The sequence below is a fragment of the Oncorhynchus clarkii genome, chromosome 14 (genome assembly GCF_045791955.1).
Source record: "Oncorhynchus clarkii lewisi isolate Uvic-CL-2024 chromosome 14, UVic_Ocla_1.0, whole genome shotgun sequence".
NCBI lineage: Eukaryota > Metazoa > Chordata > Actinopteri > Salmoniformes > Salmonidae > Oncorhynchus > Oncorhynchus clarkii.
Genome location: NC_092160.1, coordinates 29,492,899 through 29,514,332, shown reverse-complemented (window position 1 = coordinate 29,514,332; position 21,434 = coordinate 29,492,899). Strand labels below are relative to the sequence as shown.

The 21,434-nt window shown below is 41.8% G+C and overlaps 1 protein-coding gene across 1 annotated transcript in view; it reads left to right on the top strand.

Moving 5' to 3' along the window:
* Positions 1 to 21,434, top strand: part of LOC139366493 (actin-binding LIM protein 3-like) — a 124,505-nt gene that overhangs the window by 80,684 nt on the left and 22,387 nt on the right. The window contains exons 5-10 of the mRNA XM_071104017.1: positions 598 to 724; positions 865 to 958; positions 10,810 to 10,897; positions 11,060 to 11,118; positions 14,211 to 14,282; positions 21,232 to 21,420. Coding sequence (XP_070960118.1) covers positions 598 to 724; positions 865 to 958; positions 10,810 to 10,897; positions 11,060 to 11,118; positions 14,211 to 14,282; positions 21,232 to 21,420 — 629 coding nt within the window. The remainder of the gene's footprint in view (positions 1 to 597; positions 725 to 864; positions 959 to 10,809; positions 10,898 to 11,059; positions 11,119 to 14,210; positions 14,283 to 21,231; positions 21,421 to 21,434) is intronic.

Genomic DNA, 21,434 nt, shown 5'->3' with positions numbered 1-21,434 from the left:
TTGGAACCAATCTAGAACTAACCTCTAGACCACACCCATTTTGTATGACCCAATCTAGAATCAACCCCTAAACCACACCCCTTTAGGGTGACAATCTAGAACTAACCCCGAGACTACACCCCTTTAGGGTGACCCAATCAAGAACCAACCCCTATTCCTCCAACACACCCCTTTAGGGTGTATCAATCATGAACCAACCCCTAGACCAGACCCATTTAGGGTGACAAACTCTAGAACCAACCCCTAGACCACAACCCTTTAGGGTGACACAATCTAGAACCAACCCTTAGACCACACCCCTTTAGGGGTCTGCAGGTATAGGGCTGATACACTGAGTTGACACACACATTGTTGGGTATAGATACATTAGCCCCTCAGGTTTGTCCCCCTCTCGCTTCTTTTCACTTATCCCCCTAATTCTCACCACTTTTCTTCACCTCTTTCCCCCACCCCTCCTCCTCCCCCTCCACTCTCCCTCCTCTCTCTCCGTGTCTTCCCCCTCTCTCTCCCTCTCTCCCCACCTCCCTGCCCCCTTCTCTCCCCCCTCCCTCATCCTCTCCACCTCCCTCTCCCCATCTCCCTTCTCCCTCTCTCCAGACTGTTCAGGGTGTGGAGAGGATATAAAACAGGGACAGTCTCTGCTGGCGTTGGAGAAACAGTGGCATGTCAGCTGCTTCAAGTGTCAAACCTGCAACATGGTCCTCACTGGGGAATACATCAGCAAGTCAGTACACACACACACACACACACACACACACACACACACATACAGACATTCTTTATTTTTACTACTTTATACATTTTGGAATAATAGTGAAGACATCAAAACTATGAAATAACACATTTTAACCCTTTGTGTTTCAGGGACAACGTGCCGTACTGTGAGTCTGACTACCACGCCCAGTTTGGGGTTAAATGTGAGACGTGCAGCAGATACATCAGTGGACGGGTACTGGAGGTGAGCACTCATACACACTCCCCCTGGGGACCTATACTATCCTCTCCTCCTCTCACCTCTCCTCTCCATCAGTCTCTCTCTGGGTTATTAACAGCTTCTACAACATGCCTGGCTTCATCTGCTGCCCTGCGTGTGCGTGTTTCGTGCGTCCGATTAATCGGCCGATTTTTATATATATTTGTAATTAATGACAATTACAACAATACAAAATGAACAATAAACACTTTTATTTTAACTTAATATCTTACATAAATAAAATACATTTAGCCTCAAATAAATAAGAAAAAATGTTCAATTTGGTTTAAATAATGCAAAAACACAGTGTTGGAGAAGAAACTAAAAGTGCAATATGTGCCATGTAAAAAAGCTAACGTTTAAGTTCCTTGCTCAGAACATGAGAACATATGAAAGCTGGTGGTGTCTTTTAACATGAGTTGTCAATATTACCAGTTATTCCCAGTTGCCACCTGAGACTGACAGAGGAAGCACTGATCTGTAGAGGAAATGAACATTACACTGATCTGTAGAGTAAATGAACATTACACTGATCTGTAGAGGAAATGAACATTAAACTGATCTGTAGAGTAAATGAACATTACACTGATCTGTAGAGGAAATGAACATTACACTGATCTGTAGAGGAAATGAACATTACACTGATCTGTAGAGGAAATGAACATTACACTGATCTGTAGAGGAAATGAACTGATCTGTAGAGGAAATGAACATTACACTGATCTGTAGAGGAAATTAACATTACACTGATCTGTAGATGAAATGAACATTACACTGATCTGTAGAGGAAATGAACATTACACTGATCTGTAGAGGAAATGAACTGATCTGTAGAGGAAATGAACTGATCTGTAGAGGAAATGAACATTACACTGATCTGTAGAGGAAATGAACATTACACTGATCTGTAGAGGAAATGAACATTACACTGATCTGTAGAGGAAATGAACTGATCTGTAGAGGAAATTAACATTACACTGATCTGTAGAGGAAATGAACATTACACTGATCTGTAGAGGAAATGAACTGATCTGTAGAGGAAATTAACTGACCTGTAGAGGACATGAACATTACACTGATCTGTAGAGGAAATTAACATTACACTGATCTGTAGAGGAAATTAACATTACACTGATCTGTAGAGGAAATTAACATTACACTGATCTGTAGAGGAAATTAACATTACACTGATCTGTAGAGTAAATTAACATTACACTGATCTGTAGAGGAAATGAACTGATCTGTAGAGGAAATTAACTTTATACTGTTCTGTAGAGGAAATGAACATTACACTGATCTGTAGAGGAAATGAACATTACACTGATCTGTAGAGTAAATTAACATTACACTGATCTGTAGAGGAAATGAACATTAAACTGATCTGTAGAGTAAATGAACATTACACTGATCTGTAGAGGAAATTAACATTACACTGATCTGTAGAGGAAATGAACATTACACTGATCTGTAGAGGAAATGAACATTACACTGATCTGTAGAGGAAATGAACATTACACTGATCTGTAGAGGAAATGAACTGATCTGTAGAGGAAATGAACATTACACTGATCTGTAGAGGAAATTAACATTACACTGATCTGTAGATGAAATGAACATTACACTGATCTGTAGAGGAAATGAACATTACACTGATCTGTAGAGGAAATGAACTGATCTGTAGAGGAAATGAACTGATCTGTAGAGGAAATGAACATTACACTGATCTGTAGAGTAAATGAACATTACACTGATCTGTAGAGTAAATTAACATTACACTGATCTGTAGAGTAAATGGACATTACACTGATCTGTAGAGGAAATTAACATTACACTGATCTGTAGAGGAAATGAACATTACACTGATCTGTAGAGGAAATTAACATTACACTGATCTGTAGAGGAAATGAACATTACACTGATCTGTAGAGGAAATGAACATTACACTGATCTGTAGAGGAAATGAACATTACACTGATCTGTAGAGGAAATGAACATTACACTGATCTGTAGAGGAAATGAACTGATCTGTAGAGGAAATTAACATTACACTGATCTGTAGAGGAAATGAACATTACACTGATCTGTAGAGGAAATGAACTGATCTGTAGAGGAAATTAACTGACCTGTAGAGGACATGAACATTACACTGATCTGTAGAGGAAATTAACATTACACTGATCTATAGAGGAAATTAACATTACACTGATCTGTAGAGGAAATTAACATTACACTGATCTGTAGAGGAAATTAACATTACACTGATCTGTAGAGTAAATTAACATTACACTGATCTGTAGAGGAAATTAACTGATCTGTAGAGGAAATTAACTTTATACTGTTCTGTAGAGGAAATGAACATTACACTGATCTGTAGAGGACATGAACATTACACTGATCTGTATAGGAAATGAACATTACACTGATCTGTAGAGGAAATGAACTGATCTGTAGAGGAAATGAACTGATCTGTAGAGGAAATGAACATTATACTGATCTGTAGAGGAAATGAACATTACACTGATCTGTAGAGGAAATGAACATTACACTGATCTGTAGGGTAAATTAACATTACACTGATCTGTAGAGGAAATGAACATTACACTGATCTGTAGAGGAAATTAACTGATCTGTAGAGGAAATGAACATTACACTGATCTGTAGAGGAAATTAACATTACACTGATCTGTAGAGGAAATGAACTGATCTGTAGAGGAAATGAACTGACCTGTAGAGGACATGAACATTTCACTGATCTGTAGAGGAAATTAACATTACACTGATCTGTAGAGGAAATTAACATTACACTGATCTGTAGAGGAAATTAACATTACACTGATCTGTAGAGGAAATTAACATTACACTGATCTGTAGAGTAAATTAGCATTACACTGATCTGTAGAGGAAATGAACTGATCTGTAGAGGAAATGAACTGATCTGTAGAGGAAATGAACTTTATACTGATCTGTAGAGGAAATGAACATTACACTGATCTGTAGAGGAAATTAACATTACACTGATCTGTAGAGGAAATGAACTGATCTGTAGAGGAAATTAACATTACACTGATCTGTACAGGAACCTCACATTACATGCAGCTTAGGCAATCTCTCGCTATCTCTCACACACACATACACTCATTATTTCAAATACATGCTCTACATCTCATCTCTCTCTTTCTCCCTCCCTCCATCTCTCACTCTGACACCTCCTCACCTGCCTCACCCTCTCTTTATAATGTGTTTAGGTGACCCAGAGGGATTGTTGTGCTAATTACTGAAGGAAGGCAGAGCTCATGCTATGTCCCAAATGGCACCCTTTTCCCAACATAGTGTCTTACTTTTGACTAGAGCCCTATGGGTCCTAGTTCACTACCTAGGAATAGGGTGCCATTTGGGAGGAATCCTCATAGTAGGAGCTGTTGAAAAGAGGGTTGTTATGAGAACCATCATTATTATCCCACTGATAAGCTATCATTAAATAGGAGACCACTGGTAACTGACGATTAGGATGATAAGCTATCATTAAGTTGGAGACCACTGGTAACTGACGATTAGGATGATAAGCTATCATTAAATAGGAGACCACTGGTAACTGACGATTAGGATGATTAGCTATCATTAAATAGGAGACCACTTGTAACTGACGATTAGGATGATTAGCTATCATTAAGTAGGAGACCACTCGTAACTGACAATTAGGATGATTAGCTATCATTAAGTAGGAGACCACTGGTGACCACTGTTAAATGACGATTAGGACGATTAGCTAACATTAAGTAGGTGACCACTGTTAACTGACAATTAGGATGATTAGCTATCATTAAGTAGGAGACCACTGGTAACTGACGATTAGGATGATTAGCTATCATTAAGTAGGAGACCACTCGTAACTGACAATTAGGATGATTAGCTATCATTAAGTAGGAGACCACTGGTGACCACTGTTAACTGACAATTAGGATGATTAGCTATCATTAAGTAGGAGCCCACTGGTGACCACTGTTAAATGCCGATTAGGACGATTAGCTATCTGCAAAGGGGACAGGACGACTGTACCCTATTGAGGGGAGGATGGATGGGGCCATGTATCACAAGATCTTGGCCAACAACCTCCTTCCCTCAGTAAGAGCATTGAAGATGGGTCGTGGCTTGGTCTTCCAGCATGACAACGACCTGAACCACACAGCCAGGGCAACTAAGGAGTGGCTCCGTAAGAAACATCTCAAGGTCCTGGAGTGGCCTAGCCAGTCTCCAGACCTGAACCCAATAGAACATCTTTGGAGGGAGCTGAAAGTCCGTATTGCCCAGCGACAGCCCCAAAGCCTGAAGGATCTGGAGAAGGTCTGTATGGAGGAGTGGGCCAAAATCCCTGCTGCAGTGTGTGCAAGCCTGGTCAAGAACTACAGGAAACATATGATCTCTGTAATTGCAAACAAAGGTTTCTGTACCAAATATTAAGTTCTGCTTTTCTGATGTATCAAATACTTATGTCATTCAATAAAATGCAAGTTAATTACTTAAAAATCATACAATTTGATTTTCTGGATTTTTGTTTTAGATTCCGTCTCTCACAGTTGAAGTGTACCTATGATAGAAATTACAGACCTCTACATGCTTTGTAAGTAGGAAAACCTGCAAAATCGTCAGTGTATTAAATACTTGTTCACCCCACTGTATGTATACGGTTTTGTAACAATTTTCAAATGTTTAAGTACACAAGGGAAAATAAATAAGCATAAATATGGGTTGTATTTACAATGGTGTTTGTTCTTCACTGGTTGCCCTTTTCTCGTGGCAACAAATCTTGCTGCTGTGATGGCACACTGTGGAATTTCACCCAGTAGATATGAGAGTTTATCAAAATTGGGTTTGTTTTTAAATTCTTTGTTGATCTGTGTAATCTGAGGGAAATATGTCTCTCTAATATGGTCATACATTGGGCAGGAGGTTAGGAAGTGCAGCTCAGTTTCCACCTCATTTTGTGGGCAGTGTGCACATAGCCTGTCTTCTTTTGAGAGCCATATCTGCCTACGGCGGCCTTTCTCAATAGTAAGGCTATGCTCACTGAGTCTGTACATAGTCAAAGCTTTCCTTAAGTTTGGTTCATTCACAGTGGTCAGGCATTCCACCGCTGTGTACTCTCTGTTTAGGGCCAAATAGCTTTCTAGTTTGCTCTGTTTTTTTTGTTAATTCTTTCCAATGTGTCAAGTAATTATCTTTTTGTTTTCTCATGATTTAGTTGGGTCTAATTGTGCTGCTGTCCTGGGGCTGTGGGGTGTGTTTGTGTTTGTGAACAGAGCCCCAGGACCAGCTTGCTTAGGGGACTCTTCTCCAGGTTCATTTTGGCGTTTCACCCAATACATGTATTTTATATTTTCAAATTCTTTGTACTGAATGATAATTTTGGGAAAGAAGGATTATCTTAGATCTGAGTATTTGTCCCAGTGTATTAGGAAATGCATCCATGTCTCTACCTCTTCCCGGGGTCAGAGTGAGAACAGCCTGTCCTCTCTGGGCAGCCAGGTTTGTCTGTGATGACCAGGTCTCTATTACCAGACTGTCTGTTTAGAGCCAAATCACATTAACGTTTACTTCAATTTTTGTGGTGTCTTTCCAATAGGTGATATATTTTGTATTGTTTTGTGATGATTTGGTTGGGCCAGATTTTCTCAGGCTCTATGGGGTTGGTTTAGGTTAGTGAATTGAGCCTCAGAACCAGCTGGCTGAGGCGACTCTTCTCTTGTTTCATCTCTTGACATTGTAGGGCTGTGTGATGAAATGTTTTGAAGTCACTTGTTTTTAGATGGTTGTAAGATGTGATGTCTCTTTTTTCTATTCGAATGAGCAGGGGGTGTTGGCCCAGTTCTGATCTACATGCGTTATTTGGAGGTTTTCTTTGCTCTTGCAATACAGTCTGGCAAAACTCTGCATGCAGTATTTCAATTGGATGTTTGTCCCATTTGGTGAATTAATTATTAGAGAGTGGACCCTATACTTCACTGCCATATAGAGCAATTGGTTCTATTACTGATTGGAACATTTTGAGCCAGATTCTGGATTGGAATTTAGATTTTAATGTTCCTTTTAATGGCATAGAATGCTCTTCTTGCTTTGTCTCTCAGCTCGTTCACAGCCATGTGAAAGCCTTCTGTGTTCTTGATATTTAATCCTAGATACGTGTTGTTTTGGGTGTGTTCTAATACAACTGGATATAATTGTATTGGGTTTTTTTTCAGGTTAACTGTCTGAGCCAAGGTCTGACAGAACCTGTGATTAACTGTTAAAGGCAGATTAACCTGTGCAGATGATCTAGGTGCTGCCCTCCTTAGTGGGAGACAGCAGCTCCAGGTCATCTGCGTACAGCAGACACTTGATTTCAGTGTTGTGTAGGGTGAGACCAGGTGCTGCAGATTATTCTAATGTGTTTGTCAATTCATTAATGTAGATGTTCAACAGTGTTGGACTTTATTGGGCAGCCCTGTTTCACTCCCTGTCCCTGAGAGAAGAAGTCTGTTTGCTTGTTGCCAATTTTAACATTTGTTTTTAGTGTACATTGATTTAATAACATCATATGTTTTCCTTCCAATGCCACTTTCTATTAGTCTATAAAAATACCTTTGTGCCAAATTGAATCAAATGCTTTCTTGAAGTCTACAAATCACGAGTTGTGCCTTTGATGTGGACACCAAGGAACTTGAAGCTCTCAATCTGCTCCACTTCAGCCCCGTCAATGAGAATGGGGGTGTGCTCGGTCCTCCTTTTCCTGTAGTCCACAATCATCTCCTTTGTCTTGATCACGTTGAGGGAGAAGTTGTTGTCATTGTTGTTGGTGATCAGGCCTACCACTGTTGTGTCATCTGCAAACTTGATGATGGTGTTGGAGTCGCACCTGGCCATGCTGTCATGAGTGTACAGGAAGGGACTGAGCACACACCCCTGAGGGTCCCCTGTATTGAGGATCAGCGTGGCGGATGTGTTGTTACCTACAGTACTGCTGCCAAGGGATGAGGTGTACAGTTGAAGTCGGAAGTTTACATACACCTTAGCCAAATACATTTCAACTCAGTTTTTCACAATTCTTGACATTTAATCCTAGTAAAAATTCACTGTCTTAGGTCAGTTAGGATCACCACTTTACTTGAAGAATGTGAAATGTCAGCAAAGCACACCCACAACATGATGCAGCCACCCCCGTGCTTGCAAGCCTTCCCCTTTTTCTTCCAAACACAACGATGGTCATTATGGCCAAACAGTACGATCTTTGTCCCCATGTGCAGTTGAAAACTTTATGGAGGTTTTGGAGCAGTGGCTTTTTCCTTGCTGAGCAGCCTTTCAAGTTATGTCGATATAGGACTAATTTTACTGTGGATATAGATACTTTTGTACCTGTTTCCTCCAGCATCTTCACAAGGTCCTTTGCTGTTGTTCTGGGATTGATTTGCACTTTTTGCACCAACGTACGTTCATCTCTAGGAGACAGAACACGTCTCCTTCCTGAGCGGTATGATGGCTGCGTGGTCCCGTGTTGTTTATACTTGCGTACTATTGTTTGTACCGATGAACGTGGTACCTTCAGGCGTTTGGACATTGCTCCCAAGGATGAACCAGACTTTTGGAGGTCTACAATTTCTTTTCTGAAGTCTTGGCTGATTTCTTTATTTTTCCCATGATATCAAGCAAAGAGGCACTGAGTTTGAAGTTAGGCCTTGGAATACATCCACAGGTACACCTCCAATAGGCTAATTGACATAATTTGAGCCAATCAGAAGCTTCTAAAGCCATGACATAATTTTCTGGAATTTTCCAAGCTGTTTAAAGGTCATCTTAGCTGTTTAAAGGTCACAGTCAATTTAGTGTATGCAAACTTCTGATCCACTGGAATTGTGAAACAGTGAAATAATCTGTCTGTAAACAATTGTTGGAAAAATTACTTGTCATGCACAAAGTAGATGTGCTAACCGAACAGCCAAAACTATAGTTTGTTAACAAGAAATTTGTGGAGTGGTTGAAAAATGAGTTTTAATGACTCCAACCTAAGTGAATATAAACTTCCGACTTCAACTGTACTTACCAAAAGAGGCCCCTCTTAGTCTGACATTGACTATGTACAGACCCAGTGTTCAACAGGGCTTCAGGAGCTGTACTCCATTTTTGTTTTTCACTTTGTCATAGTTGTTTCTGGGGGGTATGTGGGGAGGGAAGGATTGTTGCTTCCTGGTAGGTGTTTGTCCCCTTGACTGTTAATAGTGTCTAGTTCTTCTGCTGTTCTAGCATTCAGGTCTCCACAGACCAGTATGTTGCCTTGGGCCTGAACGTGACTAGTCTCCACCTCCAGACTGGATAAACTCTCTTCATTGAAATAGGGTGACTCTGATGGGGGAATGTATGTGGCACAGAGGAAGACGTTTTTATCTGTCAAGATAGCCTCCTTGTTGTTTTTTTAACCAGATTAAGAAGGGTCCTGTTTTGATCAATTTGATTGAATGAGTTAGTTCAGATTTATACCATATTAGCATTCCCACTGAGTCTTTTCCCTGTCTGATTCCTTTTAATTTGGTGGATGGTATGATTATCTCCCTATAACCTAGTGGACAGCCAGTGGAAACATCACCTCTGCACCATGTTTCCTGTAGTACTACAATATCAACATCATCCATTTATTTCAGGAAGTCTGGGTTTCTGCTCTTTAGCCCAAAAGCAGGGAACTTCAATCGTTGTAAATTCCAACATGCAATGTAAAAAAAAAATCTTTACTCGTATTATGCAAATGTGATTTGTTTATCATTGAAGATAGCATTTGTGTCATGCCACTTGGGTGGGTGTAGTGTGAGGAGGGTGGAGTTATTGTGTTCATCTTACTGTGACTCCCGGCCTATCACATTTGAGCATAGTAGACTCAGCATGTGTTTAATGTCACTTAAACAGGCTGGGGCTGTCAGGCTGGGGCTCCTCCAGCTGTGGGTGTGCGGTGGGGGGCAGGGGGACACTGGTGGTGTCCTCTGCTCTCTCCTTAATGGTCTAAAAGTCTGTTTCAAACTGCCTAATGTTACCAGTCTTGTAGAGGTTGATTTGTTATCATGGTGCTGTCAGGGTCGTCTGTCTCTTTGATTTTCAGCTTCCACCCATTACAGATTCCCTCTTTCTTTATGGATGGGTAGTGAGAGCAGACTGCTGAGTGCCATGCATTTGGTTGGTCAGTGAGGAAGATGAGATTACTCACGTCACTGTTTTTGTAGAGGTCTATGAAAAGGGTTTCTGGCCTCCCCTTTAGTAGTTTCTGTTTAAAAGCTTTCCTCGTTGTGTCATTTTTGGCCTCTTGACGGTAGAGAATGGACTCAGAAGATGTGTTTAATGTTAAAGTCCGTGCTCCTTTTTGATTTACTCACTCAGTTTGGTCGTTTAATGTAGTTGTATTAACTTCCCTTGCTAAATTTTTCTGGCTAGCTTGTTAGCCTGCTAGCTAGGTTTTCGTTGTGTAGCTAGCTAGCTAGGTTTTTGTTGTGTAGCTAGCTAGCTAGGTTTTTGTTGTGTAGCTAGCTAGGTTTTCGTTGTGTAGCTAGCTAGCTAGGTTTTTGTTGTGTAGCTAGCTAGCTAGGTTTTCGTTGTGTAGCTAGCTAGCTACGTTTTTGTTGTGTAGCTAGCTATCTAGCGAGAGTCATAACGTCTTATTGAGTTGTAGTTGTTGTTCATCACTTGTCTTGAATTATTTTTAGATTTGAGTATTTATCTCATCTTATAAACAAAAATAATAGAGAAATGAATCTCTCTCTGTGTGTCTCTCTCTCTCTCTCTGTCTCTCTCTGTGTGTGTCTCTCTCTCTTTCTCTCTCTTTCCAGGCAGGGGGGAAGCACTACCACCCTACCTGTGCCCGCTGTGCCCGATGTCACATGATGTTCACAGAGGGAGAAGAAATGTACCTGCATGGTAAAACACACGCACACACACACACAGCATCACTGACTTATAAACATCACAAGGACTCTCATCTCTCCCTCTCGTCTCTCCCTCTCTCTGTCTCTCTCTCTGTCTCTCTCTCTCTGTCTCTCCCTCTCTGTCTCTCTCTCTCTCTGTCGCTCTCTCTGTCAGGTGGTGAAGTGTGGCATCCTTTGTGTAAGCAGGCAGCCAAAGCAGAGAGAAGACTCAGGGTGAGACAACCACAGATATCACTCTACTCTACAGAACTCAGATATCACTCTACAGATCACAGATATCACTCTACTCTACAGAACACAGATATCACTCTACTCTACAGAACTCAGATATCACTCTACTCTACAGAACACAGATATCACTCTACTCTACAGAACTCAGATATCACTCTACAGATCACAGATATCACTCTACTCTACAGAACACAGATATCACTCTACTCTACAGAACTCAGATATCACTCTACTCTACAGATCACAGATATCACTCTACTCTACAGAACACAGATATCACTCTACTCTACAGAACTCAGATATCACTCTACTCTACAGATCACAGATATCACTCTACTCTACAGAACTCAGATATCACTCTACAGATCACAGATATCACTCTACTCTACAGAACACAGATATCACTCTACTCTACAGAACTCAGATATCACTCTACAGAACACAGATATCACTCTACTCTACAGAACACAGATATCACTCTACTCTACAGAACTCAGATATCACTCTACAGATCACAGATATCACTCTACTCTACAGAACTCAGATATCACTCTACTCTACAGAACTCAGATATCACTCTACTCTACAGAACTCAGATATCACTCTACTCTACAGAACACAGATATCACTCTACTCTACAGAACACAGATATCACTCTACTCTACAGAACACAGATATCACTCTACTCTACAGAACTCAGATATCACTCTACTCTACAGAACTCAGATATCACTCTACTCTACAGAACTCAGATATCACTCTACTCTACAGAACTCAGATATCACTCTACTCTACAGAACTCAGATATCACTCTACTCTACAGAACACAGATATCACTCTACTCTACAGAACTCAGATATCACTCTACTCTACAGAACACAGATATCACTCTACTCTACAGAACACAGATATCACTCTACTCTACAGAACACAGATATCACTCTACAGATCACAGATATCACTCTACTCTACAGAACACAGATATCACTCTACTCTACAGAACACAGATATCACTCTACTCTACAGAACACAGATATCACTCTACTCTACATAACACAGATATCACTCTACTCTACAGAACACAGATATCACTCTACTCTACAGAACACAGATATCACTCTACTCTACAGAACACAGATATCACTCTACAGATCACAGATATCACTCTACTCTACAGAACACAGATATCACTCTACTCTACAGAACACAGATATCACTCTACTCTACAGAACACAGATATCACTCTACTCTACAGAACACAGATATCACTCTACTCTACAGAACACAGATATCACTCTACTCTACAGAACACAGATATCACTCTACTCTACAGAACACAGATATCACTCTACAGATCACAGATATCACTCTACTCTACAGAACACAGATATCACTCTACTCTACAGAACACAGATATCACTCTACTCTACAGAACACAGATATCACTCTACTCTACAGAACACAGATATCACTCTACTCTACAGAACACAGATATCACTCTACTCTACAGAACACAGATATCACTCTACTCTACAGAACACAGATATCACTCTACTCTACAGAACACAGATATCACTCTACTCTACAGAACACAGATATCACTCTACTCTACAGAACACAGATATCACTCTACTCTACAGAACTCAGATATCACTCTACTCTACAGAACACAGATATCACTCTACTCTACAGAACACAGATATCACTCTACTCTACAGAACACAGATATCACTCTACTCTACAGAACACAGATATCACTCTACTCTACAGAACACAGATATCACTCTACTCTACAGAACACAGATATCACTCTACTCTACAGAACACAGATATCACTCTACTCTACAGAACACAGATATCACTCTACTCTACAGAACACAGATATCACTCTACTCTACAGAACACAGATATCACTCTACTCTACAGAACTCAGATATCACTCTACTCTACAGAACTCAGATATCACTCTACTCTACAGAACTCAGATATCACTCTACTCTACAGAACACAGATATCACTCTACTCTACAGAACACAGATATCACTCTACTCTACAGAACACAGATATCACTCTACTCTACAGATCACAGATATCACTCTACTCTACAGAACTCAGATATCACTCTACTCTACAGAACTCAGATATCACTCTACTCTACAGAACTCAGATATCACTCTACTCTACAGAACTCAGATATCACTCTACTCTACAGAACACAGATATCACTCTACTCTACAGAACACAGATATCACTCTACTCTACAGAACTCAGATATCACTCTACTCTACAGAACACAGATATCACTCTACTCTACAGAACACAGATATCACTCTACTCTACAGAACACAGATATCACTCTACTCTACAGAACACAGATATCACTCTACTCTACAGAACACAGATATCACTCTACTCTACAGAACTCAGATATCACTCTACTCTACAGAACACAGATATCACTCTACTCTACAGAACACAGATATCACTCTACTCTACAGAACACAGATATCACTCTACTCTACAGAACACAGATATCACTCTACTCTACAGAACTCAGATATCACTCTACAGATCACAGATATCACTCTACTCTACAGAACTCAGATATCACTCTACTCTACAGAACACAGATATCACTCTACTCTACAGAACACAGATATCACTCTACTCTACAGAACTCAGATATCACTCTACTCTACAGAACTCAGATATCACTCTACTCTACAGAACACAGATATCACTCTACTCTACAGAACTCAGATATCACTCTACTCTACAGAACACAGATATCACTCTACTCTACAGAACACAGATATCACTCTACTCTACAGAACACAGATATCACTCTACTCTACAGAACACAGATATCACTCTACTCTACAGAACACAGATATCACTCTACTCTACAGAACACAGATATCACTCTACTCTACAGAACACAGATATCACTCTACTCTACAGATCACAGATATCACTCTACTCTACAGAACACAGATATCACTCTACTCTACAGAACACAGATATCAATAGATTTTTTTTACCCTCATTGCTCTTTCTTTTCTTTCTTTTCACAGCACAGACGTCTGTCCGAGACATCCATCTCTCCACCGGGTTCGTCTATTGGCTCTCCCAGCCGCGTCATCTGCGTAAGTAACCAATCACAAGTCAATCTTCCTCTAGCTCCACACGACCTTCAGGGCCCACTAGCTTTGAAAATACAAACCATTTTCTCCTGAAGTGTGCACTCGTTCACTATTTTTCACTATTTCTCGCTATCTTAAAGCATTTGATTGGTGTAGGCATGGGCTAGTGGGAATATCAACCACATGTCATTTCCTATCAAATCAAATTAATGATTGTTCATATAGGCTGAATACAACAGCTGTACTCTTTACGTGAAATGCTTACTTACGAGCCTTTCCCAATGTTGCAGAGTTACAAAATTATAATAAAAAGAAAAATGGTAACGCAAGAGGAATAAAACACACAAGAATGGAGCTATGTACAGGAAGTACCAGATCAATGTGGAGCTATATACAGAGAGTACAAGTACCAGATCAATGTGGAGCTATATACAGGAAGTACCAGTACCAGATCAATGTGGAGCTATGTACAGGAAGTACCAGATCAATGTGGAGCTATATACAGGGAGTACCAGATCAATGTGGAGCTATATACAGGGAGTACCAGTACCAGATCAATGTAGAGCTAAATACAGGAAGTACCAGTACCAGATCAATGTAGAGCTATATACACGGACTACCAGTACCAGATCAATGTAGAGCTATGTACAGGAAGTACCAGATCAATGTAGAGCTATGTACAGGAAGTACCAGATCAATGTGGAGCTATATACAGGAAGTGCCAGATCAATGTGGAGCTATATACAGGGAGTACCAGTACCAGATCAATGTAGAGCTATATACAGGGAGTACCAGTACCAGATCAATGTAGAGCTATATACAGGAAGTACCAGTACCATATCAATGTAGAGCTATATACAGGAAGTGCCAGTACCAGATCAATGTGGCGCTATATACAGGAAGTACCAGTACCAGATCAATGTGGAGCTATATACAGGAAGTACCAGATCAATATGGAGCTATATACAGGAAGTACCAGTACCAGATCAATGTAGAGCTATATACAGGAAGTACCAGTACCAGATCAATGTAGAGCTATATACAGGAAGTACCAGATCAATGTGGAGCTATATACAGGAAGTACCAGATCAATCTAAAGCTAAATACAGGATTACCAGTACCAGATCAATGAGGAGCTATATACAGGAAGTACCAGATCAATGTAGAGCTATATACAGGAAGTACCAGTACCAGATCAATGCAGAGCTATATACAGGAAGTACCAGTACCAGATCAATGTGGAGCTATATACAGGAAGTACCAGTACCAGATCAATGTGGAGCTATGTACTGGAAGTACCAGATCAATGTGGAGCTATATACAGGAAGTACCAGTACCAGATCAATGTGGAGCTATATACAGGGAGTACCAGAACAATGTGGAGCTATATACAGGAAGTACCAGTACCAGATCAATGAGGAGCTATATACAGGAAGTACCAGATCAATGTGGAGCTATATATCAAATCAAATGTATTTATATAGCCCTTGGCCAGGTGGACTGGGGACAGCAAGGAGTCATCATGTCAGGTAGTCCTGAGGCATGGTCCTAGGGCTCAGGTCCTCCGAGAGAGAGAAAGAAAGAGAGAATTAGAGAAAGCACACTTAAATTCACACAGGACACCGAATAGGACAGAAGAAGTACTCCAGATATAACAAACTGACCCTAGCCCCCCGACACATAAACTACTGCAGCATAAATACTGGAGGCTGAGACAGGAGGGGTCAGGAGACACTGTGGCCCCATCCGAGGACACCCCCGGACAGGGCCAAACAGGAAGGATTTAACCCCACCCACTTTGCCAAAGCACAGCCCCCACACCACTAGAGGGATATCTTCAACCACCAACTTACCATCCTGAGACAAGGCCGAGTATAGCCCACAAAGATCTCCACCACGGCACAACCCAAGGGGGGGCACCAACCCAGACAGGAAGATCACATCAGTGACTCAACCCACTCAGGTGACGCACCCCTCCCAGGGACGGAATGAAAGAGCCCTAGTAAGCCAGTGACTCAGCCCCTGTAATAGGGTTAGAGGCAGAGAATCCCAGTGGAAAGAGGGGAACCGGCCAGGCAGAGACAGCAAGGGCGGTTCGTAGCTCCAGAGCCTTTCCGTTCACCTTCCCACTCCTGGGCCAGACTACACTCAATTATATGACACACTGAAGAGATGAGTCTTCAGTAAAGACTTAAAGGTTGAGACCGAGTTTGCGTCTCTTACATGGGTAGGCAGACCATTCCATAAAAATTGAGCTCTATAGGAGAAAGCCCGGCCTCCAGCTGTTTGCTTCGAAATTCTAGGGACAATTAGGAGGCCTGTGTCTTGTGACCGTAGCGTACGTGTAGGTATGTACGGCAGGACCAAATCAGAGAGATAGGTAGGCGCAAGCCCATGTAATGCTTTGTAGGTTAGCAGTAAAACCTTGAAATCAGCCCTTGCCTTACCAGATCAATGTAGAGCTATATACAGGAAGTACCAGTACCAAATCAATGTGGCGCTATATACAGGAAGTACCAGTAACAGATCAATGTGGAGCTACAGTGGGGCAAAAAAGTATTTAGTCAGCCACCAATTGTGCAAGGTCTCTCACTTAAAAGATGAGAGAGGCCTGTAATTTTCATCATAGGTCCACTTCAACTATGACAGACAAAATGAGAAAAAAAATATCCAGAAAATCACATTGTAGGATTTTTAATGAATTTATTTGCAAATTAAAGTGGAAAATAAGTGTTTGGTCAATAACAAAAGTTTATCTCAATACTTTGTTATATACCCTTTGTTGGCAATGACAGAGGTCAAACGTTTAAACTGTAAGTCTTCACAAGGTTTTCACACACTGTTGCTGGTATTTTGGCCCATTCCTCCATGCAGATCTCCTCTAGAGCGGTGATGTTTTGGGGCTGTTGCTGGGCAACACGGACTTTCAACTCCCTCCAAAGATTTTCTATGGGGTTGAGATCTGGAGACTGGCTAGGCCACTCCAGGACCTTGAAATGCTTCTTACGAAGCCACTCCTTCGTTGCCCGGGCGGTGTGTTTGGGATCATTATCATGCTGAAAGACCCAGACACATTTCATCTTCAATGCCCTTGCTGATGGAAGGAGGTTTTCACTCAAAATCTCACGATACATGGCCCCATTCATTCTTTCCTTTACACGGATCATTCGTCCTGGTCCCTTTGCAGAAAAACATCCCCAAAGCATGATGTTTCCACCCCCATGCTTCACAGTAGGTATGGTGTTCTTTGGATGCAACTCAGCATTCGTTGTCCTCCAAACATGACGAGTTGAGTTTATACCAAAAAGTTATATTTTTGTTTCATCTGACCATATGACATTCTCCCAATCTTCTTCTGGATCATCCAAATGCTCTCTAGCAAACTTCAGATGGGCCTGGACATGTACTGGCTTAAGCAGGGGGACACGTCTGGCACTGCAGGATTTGAGTCCCTGGCGGCGTAGTGTGTTACTGATGGTAGGCTTTGTTACTTTGGTCCCAGCTCTCTGCAGGTCATTCACTAGGTCCCCCCGTGTGGTTCTGGGATTTTTGCTCACCGTTCTTGTGATCATTTTGACCCCACGGGGTGAGATCTTGGGTGGAGCCCCAGATCGAGGGAGATTATCAGTGGTCTTGTATGTCTTCCATTTCCTAATAATTGCTCCCACAGTTGATTTCTTCAAACCAAGCTGCTTACATATTGCAGATTCAGTCTTCCCAGCCTGGTGCAGGTCTACAATTTTGTTTCTGGTGTCCTTTGACAGCTCTTTGGTCTTGGCCATAGTGGAGTTTGGAGTGTGACTGTTTGAGGTTGTGGACAGGTGTCTTTTATACTGATAACAAGTTCAAACAGGTGCCATTAATACAGGTAATGAGTGGAGGACAGAGGAGCCTCTTAAAGAAGAAGTTACAGGTCTGTGAGAGCCAGAAATCTTGCTTGTTTGTAGGTGACCAAATACTTATTTTCCACCATAATTTGCAAATAAATTAATTGAAAATCCTACAATGTGATTTTCTGATTTTTTTTCTCATTTTGTATGTCACTGTTGAAGTGTACCTTTGATGGAAATTACAGGCCTCTCTCATCTTTTTAAGTGGGAGAACTTGCACAATTGGTGGCTGACTAAATACTTTTTTGCCCCACTGTATATACAGGGAGTACCAGTACCAGATCAATGTAGAGCTATATACTGGGAGTACCAGTACCAGATCAATGTAGAGCTATATACTGGGAGTACCAGTACCAGATCAATGTGGAGCTATATAGAAACACAACAAATAGAAATGCCCACCCCAACTTACGCCCTGACCAAACCAAAATAAAGACATAAAAAGGATCTCCAAGGTCAGGACGTGACAGATAGATAATAATGAGGTATTTGAGGTAGATATGTACATGAAGGCAGGGTAAAAGGACTAGACATCAGGATAGATAATAATGAGGTATTTGAGGTAGATATGTACATGAAGGCAGGGTAAAGTGACTAGACATCAGGATAGATAATAATAAGAGTAAAATAAAAGTGTTTGTTGTTTGTGTGGTTTTTCTGCAAAAGTGTCTGTCACGACTTCCACCGAGGTTGTTCCCTGTCCTTGTTCGGGCGGCGTTGGGCGGTCGACGTCACCGGCTTTCTAGCTGCCACCGATCCATGTTTCAGTTTTCCTTTTGTTTTGTCTGTTTACACACTTGGTTCCCATCTCATGATTATATTCCTTATTTAACCCTCTGGTTTCCCTTTCTGTTCTGTCTGTTTTACACACCTGGTTCCCATCTCATGATTATATTCCTTATTTAACCCTCTGGTTTCCCTTTCTGTTTTGTCTGTTTTACACACCTGGTTCCCATCTCATGATTATGTTCCTTTTTTAACCCTCTGGTTTCCCTTTCTGTTTTGTGCGTGATTGTCTTTCGTGTGTTGGAGTTCGTATCCTGTTTTGTATTTGTTTTATAACGGGATTTTTGTTCCGTTCTCGGATGGAGTAAATACAGTGTTTTTTACTCTTACCTGTGTCCTGCGCCTGACTCCTTCGCTGTCCTCTAGATAGACTCTGACAGTTTGACACGTGTTCTGCTCAGTAAATACAGTGTTTTTTACTCTTACCTGTGTCCTGCGCCTGACTCCTTCGCTATCCTCTAGATAGACTCTGACAGTTTGACACGTGTTCTGCTCAGTAAACACAGTGGTTTTACTCTTACCTGTGTCCTGCGCCTGACTCCTTCGCTATCCTCTAGATAGACTCTGACAGTTTGACACGTGTTCTGCTCAGTAAACACAGTGGTTTTACTCTTACCTGTGTCCTGCGCCTGACTCCTTCGCTATCCTCTAGATAGACTCTGACAGTGTGGAAATGTAACCTTTATTTAACCAGGTGAGTCAGTTAAGAACAAATTCTTATTTACAATGACGGCCTACCGGGGAACAGTGGGTTAACTGCCATGTTCATTGGCAGAACAACAGATAGGGTCAGTGCAGATAGACCGGATAACCATTCATTCATTATTTTGCAGTCTTATGATGTCTCGGAGCCTGTTGGTCTGATAGCCGATGCTCTGGTACCATTTGCCGGACGGTAGCACAGTGAACAGTCTATGACTTGGGAGTATTTCTCAATGTTTCAGGTCTTCCTCTGTCTCTCCCTGGTATAGAGGTCCTGGATGGCAGGGAGCTCGGCCCCAGTGATGTACTGGGCAGTCCGCACCATCCTCTTTAGTGTTTGCTGTTGAGGGCGGTGCATTTACTATATCAAGCTGTGATGCAGCCATTCAAAATGCTCTCGATGGTGCATCTGTAGAACCTGTAAAACTTTTCAGCCTCCAGAGGGGGAATAGGCACTGTCGTGGGCTGTTCACAACAGTGCAGGTGTGAATGGACCATGTTAAATCAGTGAAGAGAAGTGAACAGGAGCACATTTTGGGAGGAAGGAGAGATAGTTGTGACATAGTCACTGTTGCCCTGCCCAGTACAGATATGAGACACCTGTTCATTCTCCACTCACCCCTGACCCCTGACCCTTGACCTCACCTTACACTGCTGGCTAGGTCCTCTTGTTATGTCTGTCAGTCATATTCGGACACAACCTGTGTGTGTGTGTGTGTGTGTGTGTGTGTGTGTGTGGTGTGTGTGTGTGTGCTCTGTCTGGACTACTAGTCTTTGCTGAGCTGTACTGTATATGTCACTACTGCTGTTGGAAACATTAGCTTACACATTCATCCACGTAAACACATGTAGAGACACACACACATCCACGCATGAGCAGGTGTGTGTGTGTGTTTTCTGAGCTCTGGCCTCATAATCAATGACCTGCTCAGGGTGATGGATGAGGGGAAAACACAGAGTTAGCTCTCTCGCTCTCTCTCTCGCTCTCTATCTCTCTCTCGCTCTCTCTCTATCTCTCTCTCTCTCTCTCACACTCTCTTTCTCTCTCACTCTCTCTCTCTCACACTCTCTTTCTCTCTCACACTCTCTTTCTCTCTCACACTCTCTTTCTCTCTCTCTCTCTCTCTCTCTCACACTCTCTCTCTCACACTCTCTCTCTCTCTCTCTCTCTCTCTCTCTCTCTCTCTCGCTCTCTCTCTCTCTCTCTCTCTCTCTCCATTGCTTTGTGGAGCTGAAGGTCATGTCAGGGAGTGGCCAGCTCCTACAGTATATATTCAGCAGTCAGTCACATGTGAACTGTATGTGTTGTGTCAGTATATGGCTGTCAGCATGCTTTACAGTCTGCAGCACACAATCCATGTCTTTGGTTTTGCATGCGTAAATGTTGTTCATGTGTCTGTGTGTGTGTGTCTGTGTGTGTGGTTGTTTCTGTGTGTGTGTGTGTGTGTGTGTGTGTGTGTGTGTGTGTGTGTGTGTGTGTGTGTGTGTGTGGTTGTTTCTGTGTGTGTGTGTGGTTGTTTCTGTGTGTGTGTGTGTGCATGCGTGTGTCTGTGTCCTGTCGTGTCCCACCCCAGGCCAGGGTGGAGAATGAGATACTAGACTATAAGGACTTGGCTGCACTGCCTAAGGTCAAGGCCATATACGAGGTCCAGCCACCTGACCTCATATCATCCTACCAGTCCCAGCATCATCCTACCATATCATCCTACCAGCCCTACCCCAGATACTCCTCAGATGACATAGAGACCTTCAGCTATGGAGAGGTACTAAGTGCTAC